Raw genomic sequence first — 20,300 nt, forward strand, 5'->3', positions numbered from 1 at the left:
TAGCCTTCAAATCCTTGTCAAGTATAGTAGATAAAATAGTTTAAATCTAGTCAAATTTTTGCTAAAATAAAATATGAAAGAACTCAGAAGGGATTTAGCATCGGTACATCTTGCTGTAGGTTTAGGTTATGTAACCGAAATTAAAAGGCATACATTTTATGTTGGGTTCTCTCCTGAGTAAATAGTATCTTGAAAAAACATAGGATTGTATGCACATGGGTCTGAGGTCAAATCTCAGATAATACTCTGGCCTCTGTGGCCTTCGGCAAGTTACTTAACCAATCTGAGTGTCAGTTTCCTCATCTTTAAACTGAATCTTTAGAAGTGAGTCATGAATTTCCTAAGTCCAGTTGGGAGGTATTATAGAATAATTTAAACAAAATTAAGAATGATTTTTTCTTCTTATCGTAATAGAACTACCAATATGTGTTTTCCAGTACATCAAAATACATTTTTCCACCCCAGATTGTATGTTAGACAGTAAAGGTATAAGGTATGCTGCTTCAGTTAATAGTTTTTAAAAACATGTAAAATTGAAAACAGGGCCATAGACTTGTCTGAACATAATTCAGTATTTCTCTGCTACATTTATCTCCTAATAATGGTTTGTATTTATTTTTTCAATAAGTTATCTGATGTGATTTCAATTTTACCATCGGTAAGATAAAGTTGCTTATCCTTTTCAACTGCATAATTGTTTGTAAAGTAAGAAAAAAATATGAAGAAATAAGTTATTTTTGAGAAGACTCATTACACATGAAATTCTTTTAGCTGGGGAGTGTATTATAGAGTTATAAACTACAATAAAATAAAATAAAAAACTCTTATAAAACCCAGTTGCTGCTGCATTGTGTAGTCCATGACACGTAATTGTTTCTACCTTAGTGGACATACACCCAGGAACATTTTTCCTCTTAATGCCAATTCTAAAGGGTATAGTTTAGCTCTTATATTCTATCACTGGCTTCCATTAATTCAAGGATCACTGTACTTAAGTTTTACCTCCAAGGATGCTCGTCAGATTTTCTTCAGTTACCTTTATCCACATGTTCTTGTGGTAGCCATTTTTCACCTTGCTTGAAAAAAGCCAACTCAACCAAACAAAGGAATTCGGATGAGAAATGTCCTTGGCACACATAACAATATGAGATGTGAATTAAATGGGAGGGAAAAGTCCGCCCCATCGTGGATTTAAGCATGGATGATAATAGAGTTGTGATTTATTTCATGAAAATATGTTGGAGGAATTGAACTGACCTTTAGCTTCTCTTACTGCTGAGACAAATTAGAACATAAATAAAATTTAATTTATCTTATCACTTCAGGAGACATCATAATTCATTGATTTTGCACTTATGTGTATAATGTTTATAAAGCTCTATAAAATATGCATTACTTCAGAAAGTTAAAAGAATTCCTATATATAAATAAAAACTCAGGAAAACACTGAGTTGAATATATGCTAGAAAAACACTGAGTTTAATACACTTTTTTTCTCTAGAGAAGTGTTTTCTAATCATAATATAGTGATTCTTTAAAAAATATTTAGCTTCCTCCTAGTCTCATTTCATCCAATTCCTTGTGCCTGCCTAACAATTTGGTTACACTCATTCAGGTAATGATAAGAGCCAGCATTTTTGAGTGATTCCATGACCGATGGACATACCTCTAATTGCTTTGCTTCATTCTTTGTAATTCAAATTAAGACCAATATTTCTAAGCAATAAATAGATACATCCATAAATTCAAACACTTCATGTACATCTATTTATACTTGCGCATATGTCATTGCAAAAATCTATCTGTGGGCAGATGTGTGTAGTGTACGAGCAAGAAATTTCTAATTAACTCATCTAATTACACTGAGATTAGTAAAAAACAATATTCCTACATTGCAACAGAAGTAACTTAGATTCAATTCATTGAGAGTTTTCCGGGAGTAAGAAAGATTCAAGCAATGCTACAATGGCATGTGTTTCTAAGGGACATCTATACTCTCCTGTGTTGGAAATCTTTAAAGCACATACTTGAAAACTAAACATATCTTTGTAAAGATTTAGTGAGTGACTTTTCAGAGCGAATAGAATAAAATGGATGACCCTTGGTGGGTCTTTAAAGATTTGATATAAAAAAAATGATAAAACAAAATATAAATAATCACCAAAATATATATAACTCATTTCAAATTAGAAACACTTTCCAATACATAATCTTGTTTAATATCTCTAGAAATTATTAAGGGGTTAGTATTATTATTTTCTTTGATAAACATTTTTTGATTTAGCTATACATTTCCTGAAAAAAATCAGTCTATTTTAAATTCCTTTTATATTATTTGTTTGTTAGAGCTGTTATTAAAAATGTCATAAACTGAGTGACATTAACAATAGAAACTAAAACTTGGAACTAACTGTGCTGCACATCTAAAGTGGATTCTATAAAGAAAATGTGGTACATTTACATGATGGAATATTATGAAGCCATAAAGAAAAACAAGATTATGAATTTCACAGCAACCTGGATAGAATTAGAGTTTATAATACTGAGTGATTTATCACAGAAACACAGATCTGAGTACCACATGTTCTCATAAGTAGAACCTGAACATTTATCACAATACTATAAGGAAGGGATTGGCAGTAGTGGGACACTGTCAGGGGTGGAGGTGGGCACATAACATCAATAAGGGTACCCACACTTTACATGCATGATGACCACGTATGTACCTAACACTGAACTGTACCCCACATTTTTAAAATTAAAAAAAAAGTTTGTAAAAAACAAACAATAGAAACTTGTTTCCTCACCATCTGAAAGCAAGAAGTTCAAGATCAAGGTATTGGCTGGGTTTTTTCTTTTTTCTTTTTTTTTCTTTTTTCCTGAGGACTTTCATTTTGACTTATGAATGACATCCTTCTTTCTGTGTCCTCACATGGTCTCTCCTCTGTGTGCAAGCATTCCTGGTGTCTTTCTTTGACAAAAATCTCTTCTTATAAGAACACCCATCAGATTGGGTTAGAGCTAACCCTAGTAGCCTCATTTTAACTTACTACCATCTTAAAATTGTTACATTCTGAAGTGGTAGGTGAGGTATGAGTTTAACATGAGATTTGGGGTTACAATTTAGGCCATATAATCTTTGTTTGATTTATACTTGGCACATGTATATGTTTTATAAATATTTCTTATTTAAGTAAGTTAATGATCAATGAATGCATGAATTGGCAGCTATCATTAATTAAAGCCTAAATATTGGCTGAATCATAAACTAGCATCAATGAATTATTAAAATACCTATAATAATTATTCAGATACAAAGGACACCCATAGTGACATTTTAAAAATAATTGTCTTAAGTGGGTTGATAATGTATCTAAAAGATAGTTAATCACAGTAGTCTTCCACTCTCTACTTTTTTTGCTTTTCTTGGTTTCAGTTACTGACAGTCAACTGTGGTCTGAAAATATTAAATGGAAAATTCCTGAAATAAACAATTAATGAATTTTAAACTGTGTGTTGTTTTGAGTAGGATGATGAAATCATGCTCCATTCTCCTCTGTCCCACTAGAGGCTGAATCAACCCTTTATTCAGCACCTCCATGCTGTCTATGCAACCTACCTGTTACTGAGTAGCCCTCGCAACTTCAGATCAATTTTTGCAGTATTGCTTTGCTTGTGATCATTATTTTATTTACCCATGGCCCCAAATCACAAGGGTATTGATGATGGCTGTTTTAATATGCCAAAAGAACCTGCAAAGTGATTTCTTTAAAAGAAAAGGTGAATGTTCTCGACTTTATAAGATTAAAAACTTATGCTGAGGTTGGTAAGATCTACAGAAAGAATAAGTCTTCTATCCATGAAATTGTGAAGAAGGAAAAACATTTGTGTATAGTATATATAGAGTTCTGTACTATCCACAGCTTCAATGAATTTCGTTAACAATGAATTGTTTGCTGATGTGGTGGTTGGTTGTCTCTTCCCCAGGTATTGGGAGATCGGTGGGCTAACATCTGTAGGTGGACAGAAGACCGCTGGGCTCTTTTACAAGACATCCTTCTCAAATGGCAACGTTTTACTGAAGAACAGGTGAGCCATGTAGGGAAAATTGTAGCAATGAAATGCATGAAGAGATCTTAAATCAGAAAACAACTAAGTAAGATTTATGTTTAAAAATTAATTTTTTCTTTGATTTGTTTCAGTGCCTTTATAGTGCGTGGCTTTCAGAAAAAGAAGATGCAATGAACAAGATTGACATAACTGGCTTTAAGGATCAAAATGAAATGTTATCAACTCTTCAAAAACTGACTGTATGTAGTTTTTAGTTTTTAACATTTTTTAAACACCCAGTAGTATATACGTATATTATCATGATTGTTTAGTCTTTTCTATGTTATGAAATTTTAAAACAAATGTTCATTATTTTTTGCTTAGGTCACAGATTTTTTTCAACGATGTTATAATGTTACAATATCAAAATGAGAAAAACAGTAGGTCTGTTTTCAATTTTGTTTTTTCAAACAAAACTATATTCTTGAAATAATATAACATAGGGACATAAGACTTAAATTGTGAAAAAAGTAATACTTAAAAAATATCATGAGCCTTCCATAAAGATCTAAGCAGCATTATTCTAAACTAATAGACTAAAGCTTATTCTCAGAGTAACATACGAAAGGTACAAGCAATGATTTTCTTCACATATAAGAAGTTTATCCCTAGTTTGGCATAAAATAAAACATATTAAAGCCAACCAAATGGCATTGACTATAAGTGTCTCATGTGTTTTGAAAAATAAAATTTTTTGGCAGTAGAAAGAATTTCAGGGAAGGCTTCACTGAAACATTTGGTTTCAGTTGGACCTTACAAGATTTTTTTTTAAAAAAACATAAGCTTTTCTTACTCTGTGAATTTAGTTATTTTTCAGTAAAGGGGAGATCTAATATTAGGAGCCTAATTTTTCAAATAAAATATTTCCATTTAGAATTTAAAAATTTTAATTTAATGTCAGTCTCTCTCTGTTCCCCAGACTGAAGTGTAGAGGCATGCTCATCACAATCATAGTTCATGGAAGCCTTGACCTCCTGGGCTCACGCAATCCTTCTGCCTCAACCTCCCAAGTAGCTGGGAATACTGACATGAATCACAAGGTCCAGTTTTTTTTTTGTAATGATGAGATTTTGCTATGTTGCCCAGGCTAGTCTTAAACTCCTGGACTCAAGCAATCTGTCCACCACTCTACCCAGCCTCCTTAAATTTTAATAGATCAATTCTATTGAATGCTAACTTAATGTTAACTATTATAAAATAATCTATTATAAACAACATTTTATAATTTTACCTCGATGAATTTATTTATATCTGTATTGATATTATGCACTACAGTGTATAATATTTAAATTATTCCTTTCAAACTAAACTTAAGTAATTTTTTCAGTTATTTTATGTATGTACCATTTTACCAAATATTTATTTTGCCATACTGTTTTTTGCTTCATATTTACTAGCCCTCACTGATCTTTTAATTTCAAATATACTTACTTTTGTATTATTTGTTATTACAACTAGTTTATTATTGATAAGAAATTATTGCTCAAAGAAAATATGCTCTCTTGAGTGATATGACTTCTAAAGACAGAGTTCAGAAAAGTAATCTATATATGTTTCAAAACATGAGTGAGTGCAATAATATTGAATATATGTACAATTTTGTTTTGCAGCTGATAGGGAACCATTGAGAGTTTAATAATCATATTTGTAGTTTTAATACTCTGATAGTTAGATATATTATATTAAAATAATGAGTTAAGAAACCTGAACTAAGTAGCATTGGGTATGGAGATCAAAAGAGAGATAGGAGAATTGTTAAGATAGAATGAATAAAACTTATGGTAAGAGATATACATTTAAAATTGTTCACAGACTTTTAAATTGGATGACTGGGTTTCTAGAAAGGTAATATCCCTGATAGGAGAGGAGAATAATGGTTGTTGGAATAAAAAGAATAATTATTTCTGATTTGAATAGGTTGAGTCTAAAATGTCTTTGAGACATCCAAATGAAAAATCCATTCTGTTAATCACCTAGGTATACATACCAGAATCTCAGAAAAGGTTTCACAATTGTTTATCAATTCAGAAGCAATCAAGATGATTCTGAGGGACTGTGTAGAGTGACACAGTAAATGAAAGGGCTAGAAACCGGGAAGGGGAGGCATCTATAATCAAGGAGTGATCAGAAGAAAATAAGTTTACAAAAAGAGACTGAGTAAATGTGATTCAAGAATACAAGGAGAAGGAAGGAAAAACGTGATCTCACAAAAATGAGGTGAATAAATATTTCAAAAGGTTAGAGAGTGGTACATTCTGTCACATATCCACAGAGAAGAGAGGATGAATTCACTACAGATTTTATCATATCTAGAGGAAAAGTTGCATAGGCTACATATTCTTAAAGTAGAAAGTTCCTTACAAACATTGTCCTTCTTAGGAAAAATATGGATTATTTCAGTAAATAAGTTGGTGACCACTAAATTTCAAAATGTAGCCATGCTCTCTATCAAGAGCCAAGTTATCTTGTTGGCTAAATGCAGAACCATATGCTTCAAACAGTCAATCATAGTTTTGATAGAGACCATATTCTGTTGGCTGAAACAATTACAAGCCTGCCTCTATTCAAGGAAAAGGAATTAGACTTTATCTCTTCATAGTGAAGCACCAAGGTCAAATTATAGCAGAACATCTGAGACACGTTTTTTTACAGCCATCGTCGGAAAATACCATATGCCAGAGCATTACAAAGTTATTTTTCATAATAAATTCCAAATTCTAATACTTAGTGGAGGTTACTCTGTATATCGTTGATTGGACTTACCAATCAGGAAAGTTGTGCTTAGAAAGCTACAAATTGACAACTCCAAATATCTTAAAGTTTAAGGGGATCTTGTATATCATCTAGTATATCCCCAAACCAATTACATGTCTCAAGTTCCCTGGGATCAGAAGAGGAAATTGAGGTCATAAAAATCATATGACCTTTATAAGTTATCATATAATATTAATGGCTAACTTAAAATGAGCACTAAGACATCCAGACTCAGGTCCCAGTCTTTCAAGCTATTTATTTATTTCAAAGCTCCTCATATCATTTGATCTCTTGGAAAAAAGTAACTGCAACTGAGAACTGTCATTCTAGTAATCATGTGCCACTATGTTGACATTTTTTGAGTAAATGACTTTGTTAGCCTTAGGGCCATAAAAATGCTCTCTTAGCAAAGTCTCAATAATTTTCCCGTATGATTAAAATTTGCAGTATGTCACCTCACTTGTGAACAAAGAGAAAATATGTTTTGTATAAGTCTTATCATTTGATAGTTTAAGCCAATTAACAAAACCTGACAGCTGGTCTAGAATTTGAGGTAAAATTCCCCTGCTGACTCAGGCAGTGAATAAGAATTTAATGTTCATTAAAATATGTCACAATCTGAGACCCAAAACAGGTACCATCTGTCACCAGTTCCTACTTCATACCTAGCTATAGATACACTGTGCTAAAACTCTCTTTTATTCACAATCAGTGTAATTTGTTTTGAAATATTATCACTGATAACCTATGGGTTTGTTTCTTACTTTACATTGGAGTAAGAGGTAGGGACTAGGGTAGTTCATTTCCTTTAGTTCTGTGGGATTCATATCCATATCACTTAGTCTATTTAAAAAAAATAATCAAAACTGATTTTCTATTTGGCATAAAGGAAAAAGCTTAAAGGATAGAAGTAACAGTAGTTCTTATGAGATAAATTTTATGACTGTAGAATCATGTAAGTCATCGTGGGAAGACCCAAGACTAGAGAAGAAGTTTGTTCTAGGGAAGTATACTGTGAATTTGAGGATTGTCAATGTTTTTCATGGCAACCAACTCTGGGGAAGAATGGTGATTCAAGAGAGTATGGTGTGTAAGGGCTATGGGAGTACTGTGGAATTGAAGATATTCTCTAGCAGTGGTGGGCTCAAATGACATGGTAGAAGTACTTATGGGAGCTCAGTAACTTCCTGCTGACATTCTTTGTTTTACCATGACTTGCTGCCTGGATCTCAACTCCTCTGATGGTCCTCAAATAATTCATCTAAATACATTTAGTGGTTCTCAAAGTATATTCATCAGACCACCAGCAGCAGCATCACTTGAAACTAGTCTAAAATGCTAATTCTTAGGCCCTCTTCGGACCTTCTGACTCAGAAACTTTGGAGGTGGAGGCCAGTAATCTACTTTTTAACAAGTCTTTCATATTATTCTGTTTTTTTTTTTTTTTCTCAAATTGAGAACTTCTGAAATGGATAAATGACCAGAATTAATTGTAGTACTTCTTACATATAGATAAGTAACTATAGATGATATAGGCACAAAATCCAATTTGCCAGTATAAGATTAACTGTCTTGGTATTATTCTGTGATGCATACACATGATGAGAATAGCGTGAAGGTTTTCTGGGTCTATTGTAAGTATACTTTTTAAAAAATTCAAATCATCTTCAAACCCTGGCCAGATAGAATTTGTTTACTGTCTTCTGGAACAGTATATCTGTCTCTTCCCCAAATATACTATTGACCCAATCTAATTTATTGACAATGCTTTCTTGCTAACCTTGGAGGTAGGTTCAGGTGCCTTGTTTCTATGAAAATAAAATGTAATTCTTTTTTGAATATTCCAGGTGACCTTTGCCTTATCCAATTTTTCTAGTTTCCTATTGGTGTGTGAAGTTTTTGCAGCTTTGTAGTTCTCTGTCACTCAGATTTTTTGATAAATTTTTGATATACAAAAATACATATTTTATACAATAATTAGTAACAATTAAAGCATAGTTATTTAATATGCATGTGTAAGTATTAAACTTGAAAGAATTGACATCCAAGGATAGACAGCAAGATTAAATTCATTGCTATGGCCAATGATCTAGCAATGCCATGATTTTCCTTTCCTATCCTTCCTCTGCTAATTATTCTGGGAGAGTTCTCTGGGAACTAAGGTTTGAGAGAGAGACAGGGATTGAGATTGAACAATTTATCTGCCAGCACCATTAAAAAACAAATAACTCATGTCTGGAATTTACTGGGTAGAAGTTTGAGTTCATTCAGTGTTTTGGTCATGTAAAGTTATGTAAAAATATGTTCATTACATAACTACACAATTTCATTATAATACTATTTTACCTTATGTATACTGTTCCTAACTGTATTTTTTAATGGTGACTTTCACTTTCATTTTTGTAATGCTAATTGAATGCTTCTTTACCTGGTTTAATATTGACATAGAAGGCATATTTTCATTTGTTTTGGAAATACGAGTTTACCCATAGATTTGCATGGCAGTCCTCTCCTTTGAACAAAACTCACAATCCTGTTCTGAAATGTTTCTAAGTCATTATATATTTAGCTTAAATAATGAGTATACCCTATAGCCTTACATATCTGGCCACATAAAACCGTTCCTTACATTCTGAGAAAGTAAGCCAAAGAAGATTGTACTTACATGATTTTACTTTTAGGTGCATGTCTTTATTTATATCATGCGTCTTTTCATAAAGAACTGTAGAAACCTACAGCAAAATAAATACATGACAAAAGTTAATAAGGAAAAAGTAAAATGAGACTCCATAAAGTAACTGGAGGAATATAGTTTGAAATCACACTAGACTCTCAGCTAATACTAATGCAAATATGCACTTAAATTGCATGGAAAGCTAGCATGTGAATTTAAAAAAAACCATGGATATATGAAACCTATCTATTGCCAAACTCCCACACTGAGAGTGTTATTTTGATATGAGTTCAACCTATAATATCTTGATTCACATTTTGGTCTATTGCATTCTTTCAAACTGAGAGAAATAGTGAAGTAATTATTGAGAAAAAATTAGAAGTGAACATTAAAACTTGCCTTTTTTCCCTTTAAAAATGGAATGAAGGCTGCAATATAAAATACATCAGATAAAGCAGATTCTTAGTAAAGGACAAACTAATTGAAGGAGACACCAGAGCATTCTGCAGTTCAGAGATATCAATGCAGGTGGCATACCAAAATGAGCTACATAAACTGTCCTTTGCAGGGAGGTATACTGACTGCTCTGTGTCAATGACACTTTGTCTCATGGGCAAGTGGTGCATCTGTTTTGTGACAATTTTTTTTTTTTGCCATATGGAATGTTAGTTTTTCTTAAATAAACTTGCCTTGTTTTGGAAAATCAGGTAACCACAGTTTGGTTTACATTCATTGTATTTGTTACTTCCAAAATGATGGAGTCTTAAAGGGACTGGAAAATGATTTTCTCCTTCCTTTATTTTTATTCTTCTGTGTTTATGAGTTAAAGTACGGACTAGTGTTTGGTAACTGGAGAATTGTATTTCCCTATGTACAGCGCTACCTTAATGAATAAGAAAATAATAAACTGTACTATCTGCAGATTTCACATAATCCACTTTGTTTATGCATCCCAAATCCATCAAAGGATGTGTGTAACCTTTCAAAGATTGCAGGATATTTGGAGATATAAATGGTATCAGAATTACTTCAAAAACACATAAGTATTTAGAAAATATGCAAGGAGATTCTGAAGGAATTTCATCATATTTGATGATTTAGTTCTTTCACTTAGTGGACTCCAAAATTAGCTTTAGAAAATAATACCTCAACCATCCAAATGTTAATTGAATAATAGATGCTGCAAAAATGTTAAGGTCAATAAACCACACAAGGATTTTACCTCCAAATAATGGATAGAATATTAATATTGTATAAATAAGTAATTTTGCAATTTTATTCAGATAATCACAGCATTTCAGAATGGCAAGTTTCCTTAGACATTCTCATCTTCTCAACTCACTAGCTTTTATCTAGTCCTCCTGGCACTTGATTATCAATTTTCATTTGAATTCTATCAAGAATTAAAGGAGCCGGGTTCGGTGGCTCAGCCTGTAATCCCGCGCCTTTGGGAGGCTGAGGTGAGTGGATTGCCTGAGCCTGCGGGTTCGAGACCCGCCTGGGGAACTTGGCGAGCCCTCCATCTCTACAATAAAAAAAAAAATCAAAATGAGCCTGGCGTGGTAGCGTGCCTGTAGTTCCAGCTACTTGGAAGGCTGAGGCGGAAGGATCGCCGGAGCCCAGCAGGTCGAGGCTGCGGTGGCCGGGAGCGGCCACTGCATTCGTCTGGGCGACAGAGTGAGACTCTAACTCAAAAAAAAAAAAAAAAAAAAAAAAGAAAGGAAACTTCACTATCATTCAAGAGCCATGCATTCCGTCTCCCAATGTTAAAAAGTGACTTCCACATGCTGATCTGTTTTGTCCTCTAAAGCAACACTACCTTTTCATTTGGCTGTCTTTCAAATATTTTAAGTGCCTCTATGAGGTTTTTATTCCACATATGATTTTCTTTTTTCTTCAAGCTTCTTGGCGAGATTATTTACATTATAATTTTCTGCCTATATTTTTATGGGCATTTGCAAGCATGATTGCAATCTTATCTATACAAACAAGCAAATACATGCAAAAGCAGATTGAACTATAGTGTTTTATAAAATGTTAACTAGACTTATTCTGTGATCTTTTTTGGTTTGTTTGTTTTAACAGGTCTTAAAAGCAGATCTAGAAAAGAAAAAACAAACTATGGACAAACTCTATTCACTCAATCACGATCTTCTTTCAACACTGAAAAATAAGTCAGTGACTCAAAAGATGGAAGCATGGCTTGAAAACTTCGCCCAGCGTTGGGAAAATTTAGTCCAAAAACTTGGAAAATCTTCAGCACAGGTTAGTGAAACCAATTACCATACTATAGATTATTCTGGAGATTTTTGAATTTCGTACTAAGAGAACAATGTTATAATCCTACAAAAGAAATCACTGGACTGGTTTTTGCCCAATATTCGGTTGAGTATAAACATGACCCTCTTGTCTGTCTTGTTATCGGAGAATGGGGGAGAGTGGAAGAATGAGTGCTTTTTGACTGAACTAGTTACTGCCCTAGACTATAATCCCTTCCAGTCTAATAATGTTGGAAATCTGAGTGACTTAGAAAAGGTAGACAAAATGCTGGGGGAACTGTAGCATCACAGTCTAACCCCAAAACAGATTTCTAGAATCATGAAGGCAATTAGTCAACCACTTTTTACTCTTGAGAAAAATAAAATTTGGGGAAGAAAATTAAATTGTCCAAGACGATTAGGAGCAAGAATAGAGCCCACATTCTTTGATTTCTCTGAAGTCTTTTTTTATTAATGCAAATGATGATCTGATTTTTTCTGCCATAAAATAATGAATGTGACTTATTTATACTTATGCATTGGGACTGTAGACTTTAAAAATTTCAGTTGCATTTGTAATGTAGTAATGTGATTTTATTTTTAGAAATTTTAAAACTTTAGTAATTTACAGAATGCAAGGTTTTTTAAAAGTAAAAACTTCTGTTGTTTGATATGTTGGATGGTGGAAGAATGGGTAGCCATTCAAGATGTAAACATTATGTATAATAGTATTTAACATATTCTGCCACTAGTTTTGCATTATAAGGGCTAACTTTTGCTAATTGCTCACAATTCATAGCTCAACATACTATGCATACACGTGATTACAGCAATTTAAAGCAATTTAATTAAAACATTCAGTAGATTATAGAAAAATGTTTTCTCTGTTGAGAGACAAGTGCAGGGAATTTGTTTTCTTGAGACTTGACATCTGATAAGTAGTACTTAGGAAATGTTTTATAAAACAATTTTATCAGCCAACATATATGAATTTCAATTATCAATAAACTTGATAAATTTTCTTTTTAATAAATTTTAATTTTTAAATCCCAATTCACATTTAAAATTCCTTAAAATCTGAAGGAATATGAGCATAAATTACAATCATTTCCCATACGATCATTAGATGATAATGAAAGCTCCATTTGTTTTCCTTAAGTGTATTTTAGCAGTTAATTGGTCTACAGTGATTTTACTAGAACATGATTCCTCTTGTTATATGTAATCTGCCTGTGAGACATTAGTAAATTTGATATTTTTGCCCCAACAATATTATTCCACTTGGTACCCATTGGTTTCATAGGTTATTGCTGTCATAAAATGGTAAGTTACCATACTGAGAAGGATTGGCATTATTTGATAAAGAAAGTCGTTTTGAAGTGCATCATCTTTAAGGAATAGATCTATAGAGGTGTAACTATTAACAATAGGTCATGATCTGGTTGACTTGCATTATATACAGCAGTTCTCAAACTTGAGTCCGCATAATAACCTGGGGAGCTGATGAATGAGTGAGATTTTCTGGAACCTATACTCAGGAAATCTCACTTAGTAGGCCAGAATAAGGACCAAGGAATCTGTATCACCACTAAGCCTTTGGGGTAATCTGTAGACTATATTTTTAAAATCACTGAATTAAAAGGCAATGACATCTGTAGGAATGCAGTATTTAAATATGCTCATTTCCTTGGAATGTGGATGCTTTTTTGATGAAGTTTGTACATCTTATCAAAATGTTACAGGTTTTATTATTCTAGTTGATGATAAAGCAAATGACCTCAAAGTTATGAGACCACCACCTAAGCAATATACTTAACTTCTTACTTTCCAACTTTTAAAACTCTGTAATAAAACATACATTACAGCACGTATCTTTCTACTTTTTAACGAGGAAGTGATATGGATAAAATAAAGCCATAAACATGAAAACATTTTGAGGGGAAAAAAGGTGCTCTTGATATGCAAGTCACACTGTTTAGTGAGTCTGGAGGTTTTTGTGGTTCACTATAATTTCTTTTTATTTTCCTTTTTAAACAGTTGTACACTCCTATTTTAGACCAAGAGCAAATAAATGGACTTAGCATTATACAACTTGTTTTCCGGAACACTAAACTTGAGCCTTTCTCATTGACATTCCCAAAAGTATGCTGTCATAGGGCCAATCCAAATATTTTGCTAGTGATTTTTGAGTTCCTGGGAAGACAGAAATAGAGTTATCCAGGGAAAGATAAATTAAAAGGAGATAAAAAGAACAGATAAATAATATCATATAAGTATGAAAGCAATTGATTTTATTTTGTCAATATCAAATTAAGCTTAGTCACAATTACATAAGAAGAATTCCTAGAATGTGTACTGTAAAGTTGTGACTTTGAAGAACAAAGCTCACCTGTATGCATACATTCTAGCATGTTTGTGGTGGAAAAATCAGTTTCATAAATGACTGCTCACACTATATACTCAACTGTTTAAAATTATTTTAAATGATTGGTATCAAGCAAAGTTCTCATAATGGCTAAAACCCATTATTGTGAGGCAGTGTATAGGAATTGTGACTGCAATGACAAAGCATCTGATTGTGCTCATATAAAGAACATTGTGTGACTGCGAGTTTGATTGCTATTCAGGTCAAAGCTTTGAGGGGTTTTGACCTTATGAAGCAGTTGCATGGCAAGAGATCAAAACTTGAAAAAAAAACAGCTGTGAGGACTGCCTTCTTGCATTTCAAGTCAGGTTTGACTTGAAAAATACCTGAGCACAAGCCGAGGATATTTAAGTTGATGAGAAGGCAGCCTAAGAAAATAGAAAGCACACACTGTTTCCCCGTGTTAAAAAGATAATAACTTGCTATGTGGATGCTTACAAGGAGAAAAGAGGGCAAATGAAATATACCTTGAATTGATTTCTTTCAAAACTCAAATGATCCTATCTCTCTCTCTAATTTTTTATAAATATACCTGCTGAGATTTAGTTTTGTCTAAATGCTATGACCCTGAGGAAATTTTTTTTTTTTTTTTTTGAGTTGGAGTCTCACTCTGTCACCCAGACTGGAGTGCAGTGGCCGCTCCCGGTCACCGCAGCCTCGCCTGCTAGGCTCTGGCGATCCTTCCGCCTCATCCTTCCAAGTAGCTGGAATTACAGACATGTGCTACCACACCCAGCTGATTTTTTGATTTATTGTAGAGATGAGGTCTCGCTGCCCAGGCGGATCTCAAATCCGTGGGCTCAGGCAATCCACTCACCTCAGTCTACCAAAGGCGCGGGATTACAGGCTGAGCCACCGAACCCGGCTGAGGACATATTTTTATCTTGATTATAATTATGAAATTTAATAGAGAATCATTATAGTCAATATTTTGAAATTAAGTATAATTTAAGTTATTTGAAAGATCACTTTCACTACATAACAGAAGTCATATACACTGTTCAAAGGATGTTTTATTCATATGCTTTTAAAAAATTTGTTGTGATAATTTATATTAAATGTTGGCCATTAGATGCTTAGGTGTAAGAATATATCTACTCAGGTAAGGGTGAAAAGTTTGTAGTTTAGTGATTTTTTAAAAAGAGAAAATTCTCTTTTTTCTCAGGTATAAGAATAATTCCATGACTCATAAAAATTCAAAGATCACATTTCCATTTTGTGAATATTTTGCTACATTGCTAACAATTGTTTTTGCAATTTTTTTTAACTATTAGAAGAAATACCTTAATGATAAAATAAATACACTCAGAATTCCCCTCTCCTTGAACAGGGCAGTTCATGTTCATGCTGTGTATGTATGTACCTGCATTCAAGGATGCCCCAAAAGACAAAATGATCATTACATAAGTACATATATTTTCTATATCATTTATAGAGTTAAGAGATTTAAAATTCTTGCCAGATATAAAAGTAATGTAAAACATAGCTGGAAATGATAAGCCAGTGTTTTATAAATTATTTTTTATTGTTTCAAAAATTCAAATAGAAAAATGCAAATGTATTAAGATGAAATTTCTTCATTTGCCTTTTTTTTATGATTCCAATCTCAATCTTTAAACACCTTATATTTTATTCATCATAAAAAGTTTTATGTCCACATTCTGGCTGTACTCACTCTCAGAGCACGATTTTGTGAAACTATTGATACATGAGAGATGTAGTTACAAATGGTTTGACTCTTGTCCTTTTTTGTCAGTGATTTTAATTTTAATTAAAATGCTCTTAAGGCCTTTTAGTTGACAACCCTTTTCATTGGTTTCTGAATGCTCTCCAAGCCTAATAAGCCTACTGCTGACTTTTTAAAAATGGTTTTATAAAAATCAGAATTCAAAAAGAATTTCCTTACTTATCTTAGGTTTCCATCTTATTTAAGTTAATGAGTTAAATTTTAGAGTACCTATCTTTTGTTAAATTTCTCAGGTTAAATATTTTATTTAAAAAAATTGAAGTTATGGCTCAAGTAACTTTGAAAATTAACTGTATCCTTTTGTTACCTCCAACTTAAATAGGTATTTGAGAAGGGACCTTATTTATAAGCGCAATAGGATTTATGTTCTAAATTTATTACCTACAACATAAAATGTTGTAGGCACTAAAAAATGTAGTAGATTGAGGCTGAGTTAAATCTTGGAATTTCTCATTCTTTATATATATATATATATATATATATATATATATATATATATATAATAAAAAGAGGGCTAGGCAGATCTTTATAGTATCCTTTCAGTTCTAAATGACTATGATATGTTTCTCATTGCTTGGAATTTTATATAAAACTCTAAAATAGTTAGTGGAGGGAGGGAGTATCAATGGGAGGTGCATCTGAAAAATGATGATTAATTATCTTTCTATTAAAAGGAAACTGACTTAGGAAATTATTACATTTCATTTGTTATGAGTATGTAATTAAAATACCATAAGCAGCAACCTCCTCGGGTACCCTCCTGCTGTGGGAGCTTTTCTGTCCTCTTAACAAATCCTGCTTTCTAAAAATAAATTAATTAATTAATTTAGTTTAATTAAATACCATAAGAAAAAATATTCAGCATATATATTACATTTGTTATTTACTTATACATTAAATAATACATAAAGAAAAATACAAATATTTTTCTAAATGTATAATTTTCATCCCTGATTATAAAATGTGTTTCATTTCTTCAGTGTCAAATGGTGTGCAGAGGAAGATCAGGTGGATAAAAAATAAACCTCATTGCGTTGAATTTTTTGCTGGTGCAGTTAATTTACATAGTTGCTGAAATTCTTTTTGACACAAAATTATACTAACAATAATTTGAAATGAGGACTAAAATCCATAAAATTGAAGAGACAGATTTATCGAATAAAGCTTCTAAATTATCATATATTTTATTCCAAATAAAAGAATAATGTCTTTTATGATGTCTTCTGAGTATTTTACTCTAATTATACACATATTTCCAATGTCATTACCTATTCAAGAAGTTTTATTACCTTATTACAGGATCAAAACAGGACAGTAGTGAATATTAAAATGTAGTTACCAAGTTACTTTCATGAACTTGAGCACTCATTGCTAGCTATGGGAAGTCCTCTGCACTCTTGCATAAGATAAAGCATTTTAAAATCTTGTGATTAATGACCCAGTTTCCTTTGTGACCAGCTGATCTTTTTTATCCTAGTATTCTCCCAAAGTTCAGCATATAAGTATTTTATTGCTTTGAGATATAAATCTTTACCACGTTTCTGTGCCTTGTGTTACCATGCTAGTGGAGTTAGTTTGAAACCTGGCTAGTAATTATCAGCTAAAGCTGTTGCTATGATTGTGCTGTATGTTTTAACCGGTAGAAGTACAATTCTGCCATACTCACTGAAAGTCAATGGTCACTCTACGGGGTTATGTGTATAAAAATAGCATAATGAATAAATTTAATCCACAGTTTTCAATCTGATTATATATACCTATATAAATGCTTATACCTTTTTTTCTTTTTCTGAATTGGAATCTAACTCTGTCGCCCAGGCTGAAATGCAGTTTCACACTCACAGTCACTGCAGCCTCAACCTGCTGGACTCAGGTGATCCTTCCATCTTAGCCTCCCAAGTAGCTGGAACTATAGGCGTGCACCATCATGCCCAGCTAATTTTTTTGATTTATTGTAGAGATGAGGTCTCGACAAGTTGCCCAGGCTGGTCTTGAACCCCTGAGCTCAGGCAATCCTCTCGCCTCAGCCTCCCAAAGTGCTGGGATTACAGGCTTGAGCCACTGAGCCCGACCCTTCTAACTTTTAATGAGGTATATTTTACTTGATTAATTTTGGACTGATATCCTTATAACTTATTAAGAGCCCAAAGCATTTAATATTAAATTAATCTTTCTATATAAAGCACATGACATAGACCACTGTGAAGATTTTCAGTCTTCTGACTATGTATGTATGTGATTGCATACAAACACACAATTACACCACTTAGAAGAAAATCACCATTCAGAAATCTGGGCAAGTGTAGAAGCAAGTGAGCACAGCTACTATGAATTGGATGAAGGAGCAATCAGACTTGGATTTATAACTCTGATCTGCTACTTAAAAGTTATATCTGCCTGAGTAAGTTGCCTCTCATTTATAAAAGGAGACTAATCTTAGTACTTGCTTCTAAAACCATTGTAAGGTAATAACAGCTACCACTTTTTAAGCTTTTACTATATAGTAGGTAGTATTGTAAGTATTTTAATAAGATAATAAATTCAAAACACTTAATGCTTGGAACAAGCAAAGAGCTCCATAATTGACAGTTATTATTACAAGTATTAGTATTTTAATAATAATAAAAATTATAACATAAATTAGGTAACATTCTTTATCATTGGAATCTCTTTAGATGGGTTATTTAAATGTTCAACTAGTAGAATATTTCAAAAGGCAAGAAATAGAAATCTCTTAACCCAACATCACAAAAACTTGTAAAAACAATAATATGTAAATAATTAAATAAAAATTAAATGTTGAAATTAAGAATCTTGGCCAAAAAAAAAAAAAAAAAAAAGAAAGAAAAATAGCAGCATCAAAAAGAGAATTTAAAATCTAAGAATAGGTGTTAAATGCAGCTACAGCCATGCACCACATAATAATATTTCAGTCAATGGCTGGCTGCATATATGATGGTGGTCCCATAAGATTACACTTCTGCATTTTTACTATACCCTTTCAATGTTTGGATACACAAATACTTACCATTGTGCCTACAGTAGTCAGTACAATAACATACTGTACTGGTTTGTAACCTAGGAGCCGTAGGCTATGCCATATAGCCTAGGTGTGTAGTAGGCAATATCATCTAGGTTTGTGTAAGTACACTCTATGATGCTTGCACAATGACAGAATTGCCTAAGGATGCATTTCTTAGAACATATCCTAGTTGTTAACTTACGCGTGACATAGTTAAACTGGAGGCAGTGGTGAAAGAGAATTTTTCCTTCCATTGTATGTCCTTTTATATTATTTAAATGTGCTTAGATGTACATATATTTATTGTAAAAATGTACATTTTTAAACAAATAGAAGATGAGAAGAAAGGACTTCATTCCTTGAGAATTTGTTTTATTTCAGGTGTACTACAATCTTGCTGCAAGAAGATGTACACGCTAAAATTGTCAGGAGACTGGGCAAATAAATGCTCTCCTATTTTTTCTCACAATAAGAAGATATACAATTTGGAAATTAACATATGTAAACTTATAAGTAACAAGGTTGACTATAGAAAAATTATTGAAATTTCCCTGAGCATTGAGAAAAGATAGTGATTACTACTAATATGTACTAATAGAGATAACTTACTGTGTTCAGTCATTACATTATTATTATTCTTGAAACGAGGACTGGCTACATAAGTTGTGGACATTGTGCAAACTGAAAATGCAAGGCTTCTTGTTCAAAACCTATTAAGAATTTCCAGACAGTGATAACAGAGCTTGAAACCAAACATGGAAGCTATAAGCAAATGCATACATTACAAACCCATGAAACTGGCCTTGCTTGTAACACCCCTGTGAGAAATGTGTGATCATTCCACTTTACAGATGAAGGAAAGAACTCAAAGCTTTAAGATAGTAGTCAACCAGCCCCAACTATCACAATATGTGAATTGTAGACTGGTGTTTAAGAATTGTGAATCCTGGATCTAAAACCGCTACTTATAATCACTAAGAAGAACCAGCTCCCAAATCTAAAGACAAGTAGTTCTAAACTAACTGCTTTCCATTTTTATAAGTCAATTTACTGACAAATTAAGGGAATAGTATTTAATGTCTACATATATTTTATTTTCATGAGAACATTTGAAAATCATTTAAGGTAGACAATCAAAAAGAGGAAAATTAGGTAGAATCAAAGTTGTTGAATATAGCTCAGACTATATTCACTTCTAGTTTTGACTCTGCCCTATTCAACATTTTTGGGTTTTTTTGAGTTGGAGTCTCACTCAGTTGCCCAGACTGGAGTGCAGTGGCACGCTCCCGGTCACCGCAGCCTCGACCTGC

General features: G+C 32.7%; 1 protein-coding gene across 1 annotated transcript in view; it reads left to right on the forward strand.

Moving 5' to 3' along the window:
• Nucleotides 1–3,987: 3,987 nt before the first annotated feature.
• The window catches only part of LOC103262259 (dystrophin-like), a gene marked incomplete at its 5' end in the record, with an annotated part of 166,531 nt that continues 150,218 nt past the window's right edge, over nt 3,988–20,300 (forward strand). Inside the window, 3 exons of the mRNA XM_008059882.2 lie at nt 3,988–4,089; nt 4,203–4,310; nt 11,624–11,803. Of these exons, the coding sequence (XP_008058073.2) occupies nt 3,988–4,089; nt 4,203–4,310; nt 11,624–11,803 (390 nt within the window). The remainder of the gene's footprint in view (nt 4,090–4,202; nt 4,311–11,623; nt 11,804–20,300) is intronic.

Source organism: Carlito syrichta, unplaced genomic scaffold (assembly GCF_000164805.1).
Source record: "Carlito syrichta isolate Samal-C Ts95f unplaced genomic scaffold, Tarsius_syrichta-2.0.1 Scaffold304416, whole genome shotgun sequence".
Lineage (NCBI taxonomy): Eukaryota > Metazoa > Chordata > Mammalia > Primates > Tarsiidae > Carlito > Carlito syrichta.